Below are 19,711 nucleotides of genomic sequence, written 5' to 3' on the forward strand. Positions count from 1 at the left end.
CTCGACTACACTGTACCAATCCAATCACAGGCACCTTGTCCCCACTTGTCGCCATGCGTCACCGCAGTCGTCCAAACTCGTTCGCCGAGTGGGTGGTCGGGCGCAACTGCCTGAGTGAGGCTCCGCGGCGGCCACCAGAGCCGCGAGAACCAAGGAAGGTCGCAACCCTCAATTGGACCACTGACGATGAGTCCGAAGAGGACACCGTCTCTTTGACTGTGCCTCGTCCTCGCACGACCCATAAGAAGAGGAGCGTTCGATTCGAGGAGGGCCTGAAACCGGCACTCAAGCAGCCAACCGAGAGGTTTCCTGAACCACCTGCTGAACCACCCGCTGAACCACCCGCTGTATCCCCCGAAGCCGACCCAGATGCCACGCCAGCAAGCGATAATGCCACTATAGAAGAAGAACACGAAATGGACCCGGATTGTCCTTGTGAACTCTGTGCCGCTTGCCGGGAATCGCTGAAAACCAAGGCTGCAGCGGAGATCCACGCGAAGCACAAGGCAGCGAAGACCAAGAGGGAGGCTGCCAAGGCCAAACGGGGCGACAAGCCAAACAAGAAGAACAGGAAAGCCCAAGACGATTCGGAAACGGTTGTTGAGTCTGAATCTGAAGCCTCTACATCCGAAGCTCCCTCAGATTCGGATGACAACAAAGGCAAGAAAAGGAAAGGCAAGCAAAACCCAGCAACCAAGACCAAGAAAAATAAGGGCAAGCAGGGTGGGGAAAAAGAACCAGAAGAAGAAATTTGAGGAGACGTCGGAAGATACCGAGGCCAGCACGACTGATAATGAGACTGAGACCGAGGACAATACCGGACAGGCCCGGGGTGGGAAAAACAAGAAGCAAAAGAACGCCAAGAAGAATGGCGGAAAGGGGGGCAAGGCACCGGCTAAGCCCAACAAAAAGGGTGGAAAGAGAGGGGTGCAGCCAGAGCCCGCTCAGGATCCTACGCCGGAAGTGACAGTTGAAACGACTCAGAAGAGAAAGTCCAAGATATCTCCCCATCATCCTCCGCCTGAGCTACGCAAGCCAAGCTTGATGCTGCCGATCCAATCCAAGGTGTCCCATGTGGAGCATGTGCTCGAGGACGGCGCTGACCCCGAGCCCAATGCATTCCACGACCCCCAAAACGGCATTTTGCGCCACTACTCAGGAGCTGCGTATGGGAACCCCCACAGCCGGCTCTATCCTCAACGCTCGTACAAGGAAAGTCCTCCTGTCGGTACCCCTCATCCTCTCAACAACCCATGGTATCATGGTTTTCAACCTGATACACGCACCAACTCGGCGCCTCAGCAAGGCCCAGGGCCTGAGCAGCCACAGTACCTCGGCCAGGCCCGGGACCCCAGCAGCCACAGTACCCTCAGCAGGGCCCGGGACCTCAACAGCCGCAATGGCCTCAACAAGGCCCCAAGCCTATGCCTCCTCAACAACCTCCCACGAGTATGGCCCCTCCTGATGCCTCTGGAGCGAATCCATGGTTCCAGGGCTGGGGTACGACAGTCGTGGGACGCGGCAAGACAGGGGCATCTCCCCAGAACGACTCGCCCAGTGTAGGAGCAGTCCAACGCAAAGAGAAGAAGAACGTTGCTTTCAGTGCTCGAGACGCTAGCTCGGGGTTTGGCGAACCGGGTTCCGGCTCTGGAAGAGCTGCGCCCCCCGGCGCCGGTAGGAAGCCTGCAGGCGCGAAGGACACAAATACCTTGTGGGCTGCATCGAACAAGAGCCAAGGCAGCGGCGGACGCAAGACGACCGACTCCAGACAAAAGGACGCCGGTAGCAATAGCAAAGCCAACTACGCAGGCGAGACGGTCGACAGCTTCCTGAGCCGCCTGAAGAGCAATTCCAGCAAGCATGACAGTCCTCAGCAGCGCCAGGGTGGTAGCGTCGGCGGCGGTAGTGTCCGCAACAACGCCCAAAACGACGCCAGTTATGCAGGATGGAATGGGCAAGACAACGGCTTCGCCACGGGCCCGCCAGCGGCAGCCGGCGTTGGCAGCAACAACGGCGGCTGGGGTGGCAGCAACCAGTGGGGAGACGGTCAGAATAATAACAACAATACCAACTTTGGTGGTGGCTCCCAGGGCTGGAATAACAACACTAATTCCGCCCCCGACAATAGCAATACGAACGGTGGCTGGGACCAGGGTTTCAATACTGGTTTCAGCGGTCAACGAAACTCGGCCGCGGGAAGCAACCAACAGCAGCAGCCGGCATGGGGATCCAATAAAAGCGGCAGCAAGAAGAACGAGAGCCCCATGCAGTTTGGCAATGGTTCCAACCAACCCAATGGAGCACAGGTGTCTCCCGTGCAAGGTTCTCAGCCGAACTGGGGCGCCAACGATGCTGCCCAGGACTGGGGCAACAGCAACAATAACAATGCTGACCAGGGTTGGGGCAACGGCAACAACAACGCTGGTCAGGACTGGGGCGGTGGCGGCAGCAACCACGGCGGCGGACCGGACTGGGGCGCTGGCAGCAACCATGGCGGAGGTGGCCAGGACTGGGGCAACACCAGCAACCACGGCGGCCAGACCACGGGCTGGGGCAACGGCGTGGACATGGGTGGCGTTGGGGGTGATGCGAACGACGACAGTGGCTGGCCAGCGGTCCCTGCTAACAACGACAGCAATGTTATTGGTGGAGGTAACGGCTCCAATGGCAGCAAGAAGTCCAGCAAGAAGAGCAAGGGCTCTGGAGGCGGCAGCAAAAAATCATGGAAGCAAGGCGACAACAACGTCGGCCCATCTAGCCACCATTCCGGCGACATTCCTGGCGTGAGTTCACTTTGGGGATTTTCTCCTTTTCAATGATTCGGCTGGCGGGCCTTTTCTCTTCCCCTTCCCCCCACCCTTTGCCCCCTGGGAAACTGACACCCCCCCCCCTTTTTTTTCTTTGCTTCTCTCACCTTCTTTTCTTTACTTTATTTATTCTCTCTCGCTCTCATTATCTCCTCTCTTCTCTTAATTAACACAGTATCTTGATCAACCCACTAACGTTAGACAATGCTTTCTCCCTTGGCAGGCCTGGCCCAGCAGCAACGACCAGCAACAACAACCGCAAAGTCAGAGCAACTCCCGAAACGGCGGAAACGTCATGGAAAGCAACGAGAATGACGTCGACGACTTTGGCGATAGCGGCGCAGCCAATAACAACTTCAATGGCGGCGGCGCGGATTGGCACGATACCTCCGCTGCCCAGGGAACATCGTTTTGGGAACAAGAAGGCAAAGGCACGGAGAACGTGGTACAGGGCATGCCCGGCAACAACAACAACGACGCGCTCAAGACGGGCGGTTCGTCTTGGTGGTGACTATCCGCCGCTGCCGCACTTGCCTCCAAGAGTTGGGGAGGATAAGTCCGAAAGAAAGGGGGAAGCCCATAGAGTAAACCCGCTCGGGTTGCTTGCTTGACTAGACTAAGGCGTTTTGTTTCGGGTCGTTCGGCAGAGCTCTCGGAGAGTGGGTTTTGCGGGCGTGTGTAAGAACAGGAAAGGAAGATGGTACATCACTGGCGCATCTGAGCCCTCGGCCTGTGGTTAGATATACACCAAGTCTGCTGCTGTCGGGTGCAGAGCGCACCTAAGTCATCGTCTGGCCACTGGTTCCTTCCTGGAAGTCGGTTGGCTTCGAGATATTTCTGCAGGCATGGCGAGTTGATAACCCAAGCCTCATGCTTGATTGAGTATAGTCCTATCAAACGGAAAGACAATAAATACATTCCGTAATCAATATACCAATGCAGGGGTTCTAACTAGGCTTGTCGAGAACCTATGAGGTTATCTGAGTTCATCAAGCAGGGGTTACCAGTTTAGGGACCAGGTCCTGTATATATGGTGTGCAATCAAAAATCGAATTTGAAAACATCACAGCAGAATCATCAAGTCACGTAGCAAGTTCGTTGACCGAATATGGAGTAGTGGGTGATGAGAATAAAAGCTACACTAAAACAAGACGGACAATCTGAAACCACTACAACAGGCTTTTGTGTGACACCGTCCCAATACAGCCCGTGGCTCGACTTAACGGTTACCTCAAAGGTACCACAAGAGCATCGGGAACGGCACACTAAGAACGACTTGGCAAATGAGCGGAGAACCAAAGTAGAGAGCAACCCTCAAAAAGCAGTAGCAAATTAGCCTCCTTCAAGACTATCTTGGCAGGAGGGAGCAAAGCTCTTACAGGTCGAGGGGAAGACAGGGCTTGGGGAAGCCAAGCTGTCTATTCTTCTTCCGAAGACTCCTCGTCGGCCTCGTCAAGCCACTTGAGGAAGGGCACGGCAGCACGACGGATCTCTCGGGAGGTAGCAAGGTCGCAGTGCTTCTTGCTGGCCTTGCTGCCCCACTTGCGAATGAAATCCTCGGAGAACAGGTCCTTGTCATACAGTTGGTACAAGATCTTGTTGGAGATGACGTCGGGCGTTAGCAGCTTGGGGTGGTCCTTGCCGGTGGTAGCAAGAAGGCGCTCAATGCCACCAAGCAGGGCCTTCTCGTGGCGCTCGGAGATCTTGTCAGTATCCTCCGGGTCCTTCACAAGCTGTTATGTTATGTTAGCAAAGAACGTATTCGACGTTTGTAGGTTCAGGGACTTACCAGCTTGAAGATGCCAGCGCGCTTGGGGATTTGAGCAGCGATGTTCTCGTTGAACAGAGTCTGGGCAAGAACCATGACGGTTCGGTGCTTGGTCTCAATGCCCAGCTCCTTAGCTTTCTTGTAGACTTCAATGTCATCAACCTTGTCAATGCCTTTGGCCTTGGCCTGCTCCAGGACCCAGTTGCCAAGTTCGTCGTAAGCAGTGTTGCCACCACCTTCAGCTTCTTCCTCCTCTTCCAAAACAAGCTTCTCACGGAACTCGCTGGGCAGCTGGTTCTGGCGGGCCTTGACGGCCTGCTCAGACATGTCAACAGCCCAATCGTCATCTTTGATCTCTTTAGGCGCATCAATGACCTGAGCATCAGCCGTGATTCTGCGAGTGAACTCGTCGTCGCTACCGGCATCAATTTCCTCGTCGCCAAGCTCGTTGGAGCCGTTCTCCGAGTTATCATCGCCACCACTCCCGCTGCCGTTGTCCTTGTTGCCATTGCCATTCTGCAGGCCCTGTTGCTTGGCACGGCGAGCAGCCTGGCGTTCGGCCTTGGTCTTCTTCTCCTTCTTACCCTTCTTGGGCTGGGTCTTCAGGATGAAGTTGATCAAGTTGGAGTGGGGAAGAGGTCGGCTGCGGGCACCACAGGCCTTGCAGTCCTTGCGGACAACGTCATCCTTGATGGTGATATCGGTCTCGGGGTTGCCGCAATCGTCGCAGAGGACGTACTTCTCAATGAATGCGAAGAGGGACTTCTGCAAGACTTCAGCGTCATGAGAGCCGTTGATGATCCAGCGATCATCCGGTGGGTCGATGTTGGTTTGGGCACCAAGATCGAGACCAAACCACTTGATGACGTAGGAGCCAGGGCGGGCAAGGGACTGAGCAACGCTGCTCAGGTTAACGACAACGGTCTTGATACCGTTGCCCTTGCCTTCGACCTTGACCTGGATGCGCTGCATCTTGTAACGATAGAACTTATCGTCCCCCTTCTTGGGGTTGATGGCCAAAAGCTCAACCATGATTGCGGTGGTATTCTTAGATCCGGCTGCGAGAAGCGGAAGACTTAATGGTGCTGGGGTCGAGTCTGGGTTGACTCAACGGGCGGTGGAGAGCTGAGAACGGATTGACGATGCGTAGACAGACTTGTGATAGTATCCCGAGACTTTACTAGTCATCTGCGGAAGGACACTGCGGTTGTGTGGTAGGCGCGGAGCGGATGGGACAAGCCAGGCTGTCAGTAGAAGAAGCGAATATTCTTAGCGAACATAGGGGAGACTGGAAGGATTGCCGTTGTTCGTGGCGTTGGCAGGCATGAACTCGAATGATGATCAGGACTGTGGGATTCAACCGAAGGAGCTGGTGTGAGGGCTACAAGGCTTTCGCGGTATGCGAAACGACTGCAGCTGAAGAGGGGGATGGTGTCTAAACACAGCGGTCTTTTCGTGCTGATACATAAACAGCAATGTATGCGGAAAACCCTTTTTATGTGGGGGTTCGATGAGTTGTCGAGAGGGAGGATGAATCAACGGCCTTCGTTGCACGTTGACACGCTTTTGGACAAGTTATCGAGAGGGCTGCGACGAAGCAGTGATTCCCAGGACGGGATTGGAGATAGGTTGCTGGTGGCCGGGAGGGGAGGCTTTTGCCACAACGGATCCTAGAGTACTTGGTGTATGCGAATTGACTCTGCTGAACAGAGCGATGAGTGTTTGTATTTCAGGGGGAGGGGAGGGGCTTTTTTTGTCTCTTAGAATCTCGATTGACGTTTGGTTTGACCCAGGTGTCGTGTGTGAAGGAGAGAGAAAAAAAGACGAAGCTGGAGGTCTGGGGAGAATGAAGTTGAGAAGTTGGGGGGTGGTTAAAAGTAAGAATTGATGGTGGAAGGATGAAAAAGATGGAACTGAGAGAAAAAGCCGGAGGCTCCATTTCTAATGGCAAAGGTTTTTGAGGGGGGTTATCTCCGGGCGGACCATGGCTGCCTGGGCTCCTGGGCGAGCCTGGGGCATGGCCTGAGAGTCAGGGACTGGAGAGAGCATGGGTGACTCAGGGCCGAGTATTGGCCAGAACAGGAGGCCTGTTACAGTTACACCCATGGCGCCCCGCTTCCCTCCAAGCCCCTAAGCGTAGGTTATTACAGGTACTGTCAAGAGTGTGTAAAAATAAAAAATGTAGATAAAAGTGTCATCTCCTTCTTATTAGTTATCTAAAATACTAAAGAGGCATATTTTGTTGGCATATTATATATTATGTTCTCGCAATCCCAGTCTCGGACGTTGCTGCCAATTCAACGAGGTCAGTAAGTGCTCTTGTTGGTTGCACTCTGTATGTAGAGACAAACATGTACACGCACACACACCATAGCAGGTCGCCTGTGTCATGTCATCAATAACATGCTTCCGTATGTTTGGCTTTGTCAGGATTCCTGTCTTGTGTCATGGAATCTACATGTGCTTTGGTGTTCCATCCATCAGGATCCCCAAGGAAGAATTGAGACGGTTTCGATAACAAGCTGGCTTCAACCTCGCGTACGGGCTCCCTTTATCTGCCTACTTGACATATCCATTGTCTCCGTATGTAAGGCTAGCTAAAGCCGGTCCGTCATGAAACATGCCGAACAATATGCTACACCTAACCTTCGGCACCTGCCTGCCCTGCATCAATAGCAGTTGGACACAGGCAACAATCCATGCCACGCAGCTGTCATTTCGTGGTACACACCACACTGCCTTCTCAGCAAGATATCCAGTCAAATGACAATGGTTTCCATCTAGCCACAGGACAGTAATAGAAAAACACTCTAACTCATACACCATTATGCCATCCCTGTGCATTGGTGGATGCGAGGGTTAAGTTCGCCCTTCATCCGGATCCTACTACACTGATATTCACCCAACGCCATGTCCGAATGAAGAACAGCTATCGCCCTCTTCCGCGATTTATCCAGCCAGGGCAAATGCTCCGTTCCGCCAACACCCATTATCTCGAGTCTTCTTCCCCGACCAGTAAACAGCCACCCTTGTAAGGATCGCCGACAAATGCGATGCAATGAACCACCGGAAATCGAGACGCCACAGGGCCGATCAGTCTGTGCAAGAGGGTATAAAGATTCTCGGCCAAATCAAATGGTGAAAACAAGAAGAAAAAAACAGAACGCCAGCCCTACATCCGTCATGAAGACGAAGGCTCCTCCTTAGACTGGGGGAGCTTCAAACCCGCATTCTGAGCAAGCTGCTTCCATACGTTCATTTCCCGGTAGATCCTGTCGCATTCTTGTTTGAGCTTATCATTCGATGCGCTCAGCTCCGAGATGGCTTGTTCGGCAAGAAGCTTCTCGATGGTCCATCTCTCGAGGTTGTGTGCCTCGTTCTCCTTGAGCTGTGTTATGAAGGAAACAGCACGCGCAAGAATGGAACCTTTGTTCTTCTCGCAACCAGGCACGATCTTTGCCAGCTCGTTAATGCCCTCGTTGATGGTTTCCCGTCTCCGCCGTTCCACTATGCATATGTTAGCCACAGACCCAAGTGAGAGGGGGAAATGTGATGTGCCAATGCCTACGAACCATTTTTATGATTGTCTTTGCGCAGTTTGTGCCACTCTTCTGATCCAACAGCAGGCTTGGGTCCCGATTGTGACATAAAATCAGCACTAGGAGTTGGTCTCATGCCATTTTGGTTCACCTCAGAGGTATCAGGGAGTCCGTCTGCAGTATGCATTATCTCGGTACCGCTGTATGAATGGTGATGGTGCTCTGTCTCATTCGCAATTTGGGCAGCGAAAGTCTGCTCTGTGGTGGGCGGGATGTGTATAGTTGGGTACATGGATCCCAGAGCAGCTGCGGCTGTGCTTGATGCATTAGCAGCATCATCGGGCTCATGATGGTGATCAGCAGCAGCTTGTTGTAAAGCAGTGAAATCGGCAGCGCTGACGTTAGCAGCAGCGGCAGCCTGTGCAGCTTCTACTGCACTCTCGACATACGAAGCTGCATTATCGGGTTCTGCATGGTCAGATAGAGGCGCCACTGGTGCACTACGTTTCGAACGCCGTGAATCGGGCGAGGACGACTCCTCAGGGAGCCCCCGTTTCCGCTTTTGGGTGGGACTTGAGGGAGCCGGCAGACTCAAGTCTGCTTGTTCATGTGCAACAGCTTCGGCCATGGCGGTCAGATACGCTCGATCTGGTGGACCCTTCAGCTGCTCCAGAGCCGCCTCGGTTGAAGTATATGCCGACTCCATAGTCGCTTAGCACGCGATAATGGATCAACAAGTGATGGCACCTACTGTAGGCCTATACTGTATTCCAAGGTCCTCCGTGGCCTGCAAAATCCAAGGGCTTAGACTGTGGCCTGTTAGCAGTGTGACCCAAAATACATGTTTACACGACATGGTAAGCCAGCATAGATTTGCAACACTGCCACTAGCACCTAGTGGAATGGAAAGAAGCGACTCTCCCAACGCATGGACACCATGGCCATGGCTAGCCGATGAACCCACTGGGGAGAGAGAAAAAGAGCTTGCATAGGGAACGATAGTGATGAAGTGCCACGGACATGGTTGCCTGTAGCAGATTCACATAAGCATGGCTGCAATCTTGCAGATACTATGTGCTTGTTCCCAGTGTAATCGAATAAGAATTGAAATGGAGATTCAATCATAAATGCACTGCCAATGTGGCATTGATGCAAGGCTTTGTCATGCTCAGCACCACATTCGCCTTGGCCTTGGCTTACACACAGGGCGGGCGAGTCGAGGCATCTGTTGCAATGCAAGCGCGCAGTCCTACCAAATGAAAGCGCCAGCAAGGGCAACACGTGAAGAATTTTGCTGGGTCTCAGTAGCAAGCAGTTTGGCCGATTGTTTTGGGTGTATGTTTGGGCGGCAAAGAAGATGGCAGCGATGAAGAGGGAATAGCATTTGGTGATGGAAATGATGGAAAGCGAACTTACCTCGCTTGGGGCCAGTCAACTGGCTAGAGGGATGGATCAAGTCAGATGATCAGAAAACACGTGAGCTCGAGTTGTGTAGATACCGCGATATCGTGGAGCTGGAGGGACTCAACAACAGCAGAAAGGCAAGATGGAATACAAAAAAGAAGATGGAAATGACGGATGCTCCCCCGGGGACAGTGGGTTTGTTGAAATATCAATTGCACCTCTTCCCGGGCTCGATGGACTCGGTAACAAGCTGGTGAGAAGCGATAGTTGGGGAGGAACGATCACGAGGCAGTGGCACTGTCTTTCCCCAGTTGATCACTCCCTGAAGTTCCCTGAGGCAGATGGTGTGAGTCTGGCCAATCAAACCCTGCGGCTAGTGGCACGCCACACCCCTCCCCCGGAACATAGTAAAGACGAGCCGTCATGAGAACGCTGAGGGATGCCGGTATCCACTACAATTGGCTCGCCTTTGCCTGAGACTACCCACCCAAGTCCAGGCTCCAAATGCCTGCGCTCCAATGCCTGCCCGCGGTCCATCTATAGCTGAGGTCTTGGTGCCTTTTCCCGACTGCCAGACTCGCTGAAGACAAAACCAAGGTGCGGTTTCCGCTCCCTGCCGCCGCCACGCCGCCAGAGGTTAGCTACGGCACTTCACCTGCCCTTTCGCCATGAACCCGGATCAGCCACAACTTCCGCAATGTGGCTGGTATCAGAGGGAGTACGTCTGCCCAGCACCCGACATCGATGCCAATCTGTCTGGAAGCAAATATGGCCTGCATAGAATCAACTGTCGTACCGACCAGTTTGGGCTGGCCTTGAGCCTGAAAAGACTGGTTTCGCGAATAACCCGGCAACGGGAGTCTACGTAACTGGCCATAACCCGTAATGAGTCGGTCTTAATGGTTTCTTCGGTTTCTCCATCGGCCTTGCTTCCAGTCCTGTCGCCCGTGTCGCCGGCTCGGAAACGCTGAGAGAATCGACATGCGATGATACATGCTTATCGGAAGGAGGCCCGGAGCCGAACCCTGACTGTCATGGTCTTTTCAAGCCCAGTATCGCATGACACCCCGTCACCACACTCGATGTCGGGTCTGTTGAGAATATGTTACAATACTACCAAGACGCCGGCCTGCTCACCACGGCCAACCTGGGCAGTTGATGTCTTCGTTGCTGGCTTCTACTTCGCGGACAAGACGAGATATTCCAAGCGCTCCTCCGCATAGCCAATCCATCAATCCCTTCTACAGGGTCAAGAGCGAAGTGGCCGCCGCCATGTTTGCGGCAGCTTACATGGGCAGCAAGTCAGAGTCAGAGTCCCTTGTGCCTCGTATATACTGCTTCGACTCCTCGGGTGACAACCCTTTGGGCCTGGATTGTATCCTTATGCAAGACTGTGACGTCCGGCTAAAGACCAGTCCGACTCCTGTCGGAAACAGACTCATTGAATTTCGGCCAGTCAATTAGAGTCGAGTCCATTTCAGGGTCACGCACGTCTTATTCACACTGTAGCTCCCACTGTAACCCTCCTTCGGCTTGACAGCCTCGGACTTGACTTGCGAAGCATGGATGCGTGCACCCATGCTACCTACAGACGATAGTACGTTTCATCTAAAGACTAAAGACACAGCTTCTCGTCCCAGTCAAGTGACTTGGGGTTGGTTATTTCACTTCAATCTTCAAAGTCCCCTGACGCTCTTCAGCGAGAGGCCCTTTGAGAGCAACAACATCTCCAGCATTTTCCGTAATAAAAGATGTGATGAGCCGTTTCTTGCCTCATCACAAACTCCATGTTGTCTATTATAGGATATATATTACCTAGAGCTTTGGAGACCCATGCCTTCATTTAGGACACTACCTGCCTGCAATTATACAACGGTCATTGAGCCCTCGTCTATTCATCTGGATTCTTGTCTGAATTTTATGGCATACTTCGACAGAGGTGAAAGACCAGTCTACTCTTTGAGATTGGGAGAGAACGGGACATGGGTGATATCAAATACTCGGGTCCGAGTATTAATGTGATCGAGTCCCTTGATTTACATGTATGGAACACACATATTTGAACAGTCACTCCACACGACACTGTCCCGCGATTTTGGTCTCTTTCACATCGTGTCACAGTTTTACCAGTATCTGGTATTAGTATATGGTTTCCCATGAAATTGACTTTGTTGGTATATTATTATTTTGTCAAATAATCTCTCTCGATAGGGGCCGTATCAATCATGGCACTTCAGTTCCGCCAAACCTGTCAGAGCAAAGTATGGGGCGTAATGTAAGTATGAACAAGTCCTGTTTTTGTAAGACCTCCAAAGTACTGCCCCAGATTGTTGGAAGAAACATCTAGGGTTGGGGACTGATGTGTAGTCGTGCATCATAGCTGCTAAACAAACACCTTCAAGATGTTTTCCCCACTGGACGTTGTCCCAAGTTACGCTACCTTTGTAGAGAACAATGATATCGTATAGCCGGTATCTCACGATAATCAAAAAGCTAGTATCAGCACCCAGTGTCTACACAATGTATTTCATGCGCTGCTTAGTGGCAGGAACAGTGTCTGCCTCACATTTGAATGACTTGAACGTGTCCTGGTCTCGCATTATCCATCGTCAAGCTTTACCGGCCGCCGGGGATGAACTTATTCGGTCGCCGACCTCACTGTCGCCAGTACCGCCATAGAAGCCACCACCTCAAAAATTACCCAAGTCTCGACAAGCCTCAATCAACACGACACCGCACTTGCAGTTCACTCTACACGTGTTCTGTGATCATGTCTCTCATGGAACGTGATTCCCAGCGGCTCGGTCCTCCGAAGGATGAGGCTACGATGTGGGAGTCTCTGCCCACTGCGCCGGTCTACGATGCCGAGTGGGTTGATGCGACTGTTCTCGTAAGTACTACCAGTCATCCCACGATCATCTCGTTGAGATCTTACGACTACTTGGCTGACGGCTACCCAGGAGTTTGTCGAAGGTGTAGACGCCATGCCCTCAAACAAGCGCCTACAGGGTGTCCAAGACTACATCGAGGAGGGTATCATTGAGCTGCGAGATACGGTGCGATTCTCGTGTGACATCTATCAAGGTTTCCCTTATCAAGACGAAAATTACATGTCCAATATCGATATCGTATCCGGTGCAATCCGACGAGTCTCATTCTGGGAGCAACAGCTTCAGCATCGCGTACAAGCTGGTTCGACCCACTACGAAGACCTTCTACCCAGCCTGGACAAGTTCATACCGCAAAAGAATACGATCCATGATGAGAACCATGACACCGGCGATGATCAGCCGATGGACATATGTTCCCAAAGCTCTGATGATCAACCCATGGACATATCTTCTGGGAGCTCCGATGACGGGGGCGGTATCATCACAAAGCAAAAAGAGAAAATGCCAAAGAACGCGCCCGAGCCCCAGAGTTCATTGGATATATCTGGGCATCATCCCTCTCGACAAGGTCACGCCATCAAACCCTCTCTGGCCACGGGCTCCTCTACTTCCCATGCTGCTCCTACTTCTCCCGCTAACAGCTGCCAACGGAAGAAAAAGAGAATGACGAAGGGGGAAAGAGAGAGAGCTAAGAGAGCGCATCAATCGACATCTAGACCTCCTGCTCTTGGGGCGCAAAACCAAACTGGGCTGCGTTCTGTCGGTTCGTTGCCATCTCATCCTTCCTTGCCTCCTCGCCCTCCTACCTCTTCAGTTAGGGGCTGGCTTCCGTGAGTCCTTGTTGAGCTTGAGCTGTATGGATTACGGGATTTTGGAGACAGAGAGGAAACAATATACAGGGCAACATGGATACTGGCCGAGAAAGAGATGATTATTTAGTTTAGCAAGCAAGATAATTGTTTACTAAAGAAACGATTGTTCTAGTATAAAAAATCTTACAATGTGATTGATATGTGAGTTATTCGTTATAAGCAAAACCAGAACTCCCTTCAGCCCCCTATTATTTTCGCTGCTCTGGAGTAAACATAGGACAATCCATCGACGAACCCAACCTGCCCTCCTTCCAGCCTACTGAAATCGCGGGCCAATCGCGCGTTGCTTTCTTTCTAATCCGAGTGCCGAGTTACTTTGGTTCTTTCCGTTCTTCGTAGCCATCACTAGAAGCTTGTGATCAATACGCACTTTCCAACTTGTGAGTCCCATACGAGCAATAAACCCGCAATCTGCTACTGCTCTTGTCGCTTCACGTTTAGTTTTCTTCTTTGGCTGTCTTCTACGAAAGAGGCCAGACTACCAGGTTTTCCTACTGCCCCAAACAGATCCGAATCAGGCGATCGACTTACACCACATGCATTAGGCAGAACAGTTCAGACCTCCTGACTATACTTAAAGGTATCGGCTTGCCACATACTGGTCAGCAATATGGATGCTGCTGGAGAAGGAGTCAAGAAGGGCTACCCACGGTACTCAGCCATGCAGCCGCGGTATAACGTGTCATGGGTGGACGCAACTCTTCTGGTGAGTGGCATGCTAGCAAGCACGTTTCCGCTTCGATTCTGTCTCCGGCTTTGAAACCATGGCTTACACACACGCGCGACATACAGGAGTTTGTCGCTAAGGTACGACATAAACCCCCGACGGAGCGTGCTGCAAGGGTTCGTTTGTTCTTGAAAAACGAGCTTCCCGAGATCCGTGACATGATCAAAGCTCAATGGTGCCTGGGCGACGGTTGGTTCCTCTGCGAGTATGGAGATATACAGAATAACCACCTGTACGAAGCTCTCAAGAAAGTCGACAAATGGCAGCTCAACCTCGAAGATAAAGCAAGGGCTGACGAAGCCAACATCCCGGCCTACCTAGCTCTTTTGGAACAGAAAGCCAAGGAAGGGGAGCGAAAACCCCACGAAGGCTCCTCCGGCGAAGATGGCAATAATAAGACAACGCCCGCTCTGGCCCCGACTGCCGATACTACACAACCGACTCTGCCCCAGAAAGACTCAAACATACGTTCCCAAAGCTCTGACGACCAACCAATGGACATATCTTCTACGAGCTCCGAGGACGGGGGAGGTATCATCATAAAGCAAAAAGAGAAAATGCCTAAGAACGCGCCCAAGCCCGAGGTCTCCGGTGCATCCAATCTTCCCACCCCGAAGCCTTCCAGCCCTTAGTCCCGAAAAATGCCGTGTATACGGTCAAGATCGACCCCGTCGAGGAAGACGCTTCAGCACAAAGAAACAGGGCGGTGATTTGCAGGTCATGGGTGTCTATTGGAAGCGCTCAGATGAATCATTCTTTTGCTTTAATACACACTTGGTCCGCAAATATTGGCTACTGAGCAGCGTTGTAAGTTGACTTCTCTATTGGAATAACGTGTACTAACTTCTCCCTCAAGACTCCATACTTCTGGAATATTCTCGTGTCGACTGCAATTTGAAGGCAGCATGGCTCGCCCTATAAGACGGATGGGTGCACAAGTTGGATCGCGGCCGGCTTTAGACCAATAGCTTCAAATGAGCGTGCCACCAATGAATCTTGAAAACTTATGGCATGACCAAAAGTGATCGTCTTCCTATTACACTACCATCGAAGCCCTGGTAACGTTACTCGCCCCGGCCCAGCTTGCCAGTCTTATCCAGGTAGTTGTTGAGAACATGTCTGCTGTGACCTGGCGCATTTGGCCGTAGCGGGAGCCGAGGTAATTGAAGAAGAGTTGTACCGAAGAGACGAGATACCAACCTTCTCTCTATGGTTTAGATGCGCCCAAACGAGTCTCCCTGGTGTAGAGATGCCAGCAGTAAGGGTGGTGCATATAGCCAATGGCCAACAGTGTCGTCGCAAAACTGGCAATGAAAAGAAACAAAAAGACTTTCTGCAATATGTTTGACCTACAATGAAGTACGAACATATGAAAACGACTAGGCCACAATATCCACTACACACATGCATTTCTCGCGCCATAGATATGCAGAGTCTGATTGACATGTGTCAGTCAGGTCAGCCAAAGCTGATCTGCAACCCCTTTTCAGTTGGCCGACAACGGCCCAGTCCGATGCGAACACCGCAGCCCATCTCTTGTCTTAGATCAACAATTACACCTTTGCGATCCGGCAGAGAGGACATGACGTTTAAAAAAATGGCTTGATAATGCCCTATGCTAGGCAGCAAGTAAGTAGCAAACCAGTCCTTAGCAGACTTCATGTATCTTTTCAAGTCCCGGGTTCACACTGGTTGCATTGCCAGAATATGATCGGGGACGGGGTGTTAGATACATGTAGGTAAGGATTCTCTCGCCCCAATTTGCGATGGACTGCCCAATAATTAAAAGGTAAGTAGGTATTCATGGCTTATGCGATGGTGGTTGCTCGAGAGGTTGAGGAATCAGCCGCTACGTATGCGGTTGGTCAGCCGAATTTCAACGTGTGATTTAGTTGGGAGCAACCACTGTGGGTTTAGTCCATTAATACTTGACCTGATGTGCCTACATGTCTGGTACATGTAGCACGGTATTGATGCACTTGCCAAATGATACTCAAGTACCCAGGTACGTTGACCCACCTACCTACATACTGAATAACAGATCGTGGAAGGGTTATGCGGTTGCCTGGGGCTAGAGGAGGTGGGCGTATTAGCCTTTACATATCGCAGAGCTTGTCGGCGACCCAAACCAACAGAGGAGGGGTTTTGAGCAGGAGTTCAAATGACTCGAAAAGTCCAGGCATGGGAGTGAATACATTGTTCAGTCCCTTCCTCGTCGTAGTATTCAATGCATCCCGGTTGTTTCGAGATCAACCTAGATGTCAAGTCACTTCCAACAAAGCGAGCGACCCGCTTCCTATCTCGCCTTCTGTCCACCATCACCAATCGTCACACTGCACCACTGAAGCACCCTTCATCCAAACAACCGTACAGCAATCTCTTGGAACAGGGATTCAGTTTTGTTCTTCTTCCCCAGCTCCACTAACCAGGTTCGATACCGCAATCCATTATTTCTCCATATGTTCCTTGCTCCTTGCTTCTTACTCCTTGCTCCCTTATGTCCGCCATGGAAGCTGCCGCCTCGCTCTACGCAGAGGCTGCAGCACTTGTTGCTGACCTTGAACGCAGCCAGCGAGATCCCGAGAGATTAGAGAAAGTTTTCGAAGGTAAGATCTTGTGGTCTTGTGTAGAATCTGGTGGCTATGAACAGTAAAAACTGACCGATGGAAAAGACAAGGACCGATTGGAGTACGAGGCTTGGAAAGCTACCGGTTGCCCCAATATGGAGGGTAAGTTCTTATCTCCTGGCTGCAAAATTAACTGCCATCTTCTTACTAACTCTTGTAACGTAGCCAAGGACGGGGACGAGCTTCGCGAGTGGCGGGATGTGGGATTTCCGATGTGGTTCATGATCAAGTGTAAGTTGGAACTGCTACGTTAATAGCCCACAACCATGCAAGGGGATAACCGACCAACACTATTTGACAGCCACGAAAACATTCGAGCCCGTGCAGAAACGGGAGCCGACCAAGTTCGGCGTCAGCGATTCGGATGCCCCTAGCGATGCAAGCAAGACGCCTGTTGCCACAGCGACCTCTGCAGATGTCATGATCGAGACTGTTCATGGTCTACGCAAGGCTATCGCCAGCACCCCTCTGCCGGCAGGGAAAGACACCATATTGGGTGGTGGTCCGCTTGTCGAATATACATTCGATGACGCATATAGAGAGGACCAAAAGGCCTATATGAAGGCCAATGGGTTGAAGGGCCTTTCGGCTTCTCGATGGACTTGAGCCGTGAGAGATTGTCCCTTGGCTCACTCGGTGGAGGGGCCTTACAGGGGCATAATAGAACAAAAGCTATCTGTCGAGTTTTGCGAAAGAACGAGCTTACTACCGATAGACTCTCATTATTGACAGATATATAAACCCTGCTTGACGTTACGATGAATGACCAACCACGGATGAGACTGCTCTATTGGTGAAATAACATGTCTAAATTGCTGAGGTATCATACCATATGTAGCACCCAAACGCCGAACCATGCAACAAGCCCCAGACTGACCTGAAATTAGGCAAGTTTACCAAGAAGAACGCCGGAAAATACAACGGAGGAGAAACTTTTTAACCATCCCAAGTGTCCCTCTCCCACCATGACACGTAGGTACCACCACCCTTTGCTCTCATTAGCTCGCTCGATGCGGCGCTCCTCCCGTGGCCGTGACGACGCGGGCAGTGTCCTCGCGGAGCTCGGGCATGGCCTTGTCCATCTCGCCGGCGAGGACGTCGCGGAAGCTGGCGAAGGCGGCCTGCTTGCCGCGCATGGTCTGGTTCTGGCGGCGGACGAGCTCGACGAACTCGCGCGTGTAGATGTCCGGGTTCCGGCCCTTCTCGACGTACTGCACCAGCTCGGGCGGGATGTGGGGCAGCGCCTGCTCCGGCGTCGGCGTCGACGACGTCGCGTACACCGCCTGCAGCGAGGACTGGAGGGCGCGCAGTTCCGCCGCCAGCACCTCGCGCGAGGGCCGCGCGCCGCCTGCCGCTGCCGCTGCCGCTGCTGACGCCGACGAGGACGGTGGGGAGAACGAGGAGTTCGGGGTGTTGTTGTTGCTGGTCGCGCCCGACCCGTTGTTGACGTCGTAGGCTGAGACTTGGACGAGGACCTGGTAGAGCGACTGGATGGTCTCTTTGAGCTGGACTACAAAGCAAGGTCCTTCTTGTCAGTGATTGAATATTTCAAGTTGGACGGAGAGTGAGTCAGTCCACTGACGCTCAACTGTATCGTGGTCGGCCCGTGCCATTGGCGCCATAGTCTCGCGATGGTTTTGGACAGAATCCTGGGTTTGACGGTCGGCTCTGAAGGGATCTGTAGGTCATCTGTTGCTTGGCACACTGGATTGCTGCGGGCAGGGGTCCAGTTGGTGGAATGCGCACCGTGCACCGTGCGGTGACGGAGCGGCTTTTACAGAGTAGTAAATGGAATCTTTGTTACCCCAGACTCCAGAGTCCTGACCCCCCCCTGTATGTACTTCAGATGCACCTACCCGCTGAGCTAAATTTGGACATTATTGATATACTGTGAGGTATGTAGGCAATGGGTAGTTTCTGCCTGTGCTATACTTGTATACTTACTTTTCTTCACAGAAATCTTGCGACTTGGTGGAGTCAATCTTCAGAAGAAGGAATGGAAACCCCGGAGTACATGACTGAGCATTGCCCGATTGAAAGCAGACTCCTCATCAGTTGACGCGCACGACCTCAGTGGATGTTAGCTGACGTATAGATCTATAACATAGCACAAAACTCCGTCTCCCTGGTTTTCACTAATCATGCCGGAGGCCTTGTGGGCTTAAAAAAGGGCCAAGAGCATTTGCTGGGTGTCAAGAAGGGTGCGTGTTGGATATACATCGATGACCATCTCAATAGCCACAAGCGACATTCATAGCACTCGTCGCATGGTTTCATAAGTCCACAGGCAGTCGTTAATTCTTGCCCACATTACATGCTGATTATCATTGACATCTTCCACCTCTTTTCACTTTCAAAGGAGCCTCCTATTATGGACTGGACCATATACCAAGACCTCTGGGGCCATAGAGCTTTCGCCAAGTAGCTGACCCAGTCCACCCCATACGTGTAACCAGGAAGTCGGAACAAATATCCCCAGGCATGCATCGTCATGTCGAGTGCCAAGGTCCAAAGCTACCTAAAGTAGCCCCTGAAGCCTGTCAACAGTATCCAATATCACGTAACGAACAGGATGCCAGCTTGATCTGGCATGCCTGTGCTCTAATGGACACAGAATCTATCGGTATTGCAGATGTGGTAATCATATAGTTTGGTAATTCACCACTTCTAATAATTTGACTGAAGATCCCGCGTCTTACACTCGATGATAAAAGTTTCGGTTATGCTTTGAAGTTCATTGTATGTCAATTAACAGCACTATAGTAAGTACTCGTTTAATATGTAGAATGGGTGAAGGATGATTCTTCGTCCGGCTTCGTCATACATCTTATGCCAGTACCGCCAATGGTCTACAGCTCAGTGCTGCGGCTAGAGATCTGGACGCTTCAGAACTTGCTTATCTGCCTGCCTGGCAGTTCCCTGACACATAATGGTTCCTGCTCTAGCAACTAACACCCAAGCTCTACCCTCCAAAACGCCAGTCAAAGACACCCTTATCAACCATGGCCTTATTTCTCACAGTAACCCTTGACTTCCAGCGCCTTGGTAATAGGTGTGCTTGAGCGGCCTTCAACAC

General features: G+C 51.9%; 7 protein-coding genes across 7 annotated transcripts; 4 read left to right on the top strand and 3 right to left on the bottom strand.

The window, feature by feature from the left end:
• Positions 1-53: 53 nt before the first annotated feature.
• PG994_011065 (uncharacterized protein) lies at positions 54-755 on the top strand (the record flags this gene model as incomplete). The annotated part of the gene is made up of 1 exon (XM_066862474.1): positions 54-755. One exon carries the CDS (start codon positions 54-56, stop codon positions 753-755), a length of 702 nt encoding a protein of 233 aa, XP_066711584.1.
• Positions 756-1,044: 289 nt separating this feature from the next.
• PG994_011066 (uncharacterized protein) lies at positions 1,045-3,318 on the top strand (the record flags this gene model as incomplete). Its single annotated transcript, XM_066862475.1, has 3 exons — positions 1,045-1,449; positions 1,545-2,783; positions 3,031-3,318. 3 exons carry the CDS (start codon positions 1,045-1,047, stop codon positions 3,316-3,318), a joined length of 1,932 nt encoding a protein of 643 aa, XP_066711585.1.
• A 907-nt stretch (positions 3,319-4,225) lies between these two features.
• Positions 4,226-5,607, bottom strand: PG994_011067 (uncharacterized protein; the record flags this gene model as incomplete). The annotated part of the gene is made up of 2 exons (XM_066862476.1): positions 4,226-4,540; positions 4,597-5,607. The coding sequence occupies 2 exons, from the start codon at positions 5,605-5,607 to the stop codon at positions 4,226-4,228; spliced, it is 1,326 nt and encodes a 441-aa protein (XP_066711586.1).
• A 2,149-nt stretch (positions 5,608-7,756) lies between these two features.
• Positions 7,757-8,820, bottom strand: PG994_011068 (uncharacterized protein; the record flags this gene model as incomplete). Its single annotated transcript, XM_066862477.1, has 2 exons — positions 7,757-8,082; positions 8,148-8,820. 2 exons carry the CDS (start codon positions 8,818-8,820, stop codon positions 7,757-7,759), a joined length of 999 nt encoding a protein of 332 aa, XP_066711587.1.
• A 3,468-nt stretch (positions 8,821-12,288) lies between these two features.
• On the top strand, positions 12,289-14,640 carry PG994_011069 (uncharacterized protein; the record flags this gene model as incomplete). The annotated part of the gene is made up of 4 exons (XM_066862478.1): positions 12,289-12,408; positions 12,479-13,239; positions 13,888-13,987; positions 14,074-14,640. The coding sequence occupies 4 exons, from the start codon at positions 12,289-12,291 to the stop codon at positions 14,638-14,640; spliced, it is 1,548 nt and encodes a 515-aa protein (XP_066711588.1).
• Positions 14,641-16,730: 2,090 nt separating this feature from the next.
• On the top strand, positions 16,731-17,241 carry PG994_011070 (uncharacterized protein; the record flags this gene model as incomplete). The annotated part of the gene is made up of 3 exons (XM_066862479.1): positions 16,731-16,737; positions 16,801-16,866; positions 16,937-17,241. 3 exons carry the CDS (start codon positions 16,731-16,733, stop codon positions 17,239-17,241), a joined length of 378 nt encoding a protein of 125 aa, XP_066711589.1.
• A 392-nt stretch (positions 17,242-17,633) lies between these two features.
• On the bottom strand, positions 17,634-18,257 carry PG994_011071 (uncharacterized protein; the record flags this gene model as incomplete). Its single annotated transcript, XM_066862480.1, has 2 exons — positions 17,634-18,145; positions 18,218-18,257. 2 exons carry the CDS (start codon positions 18,255-18,257, stop codon positions 17,634-17,636), a joined length of 552 nt encoding a protein of 183 aa, XP_066711590.1.
• Between the last annotated feature and the right edge of the window lie 1,454 nt (positions 18,258-19,711).

The sequence above is a fragment of the Apiospora phragmitis genome (genome assembly GCF_038363925.1).
Source record: "Apiospora phragmitis strain CBS 135458 chromosome Unknown utg000010l:1.0-9815664.0:1.0-9183399.0, whole genome shotgun sequence".
In the NCBI taxonomy this organism is placed as follows: Eukaryota; Fungi; Ascomycota; class Sordariomycetes; order Amphisphaeriales; family Apiosporaceae; genus Apiospora; species Apiospora phragmitis.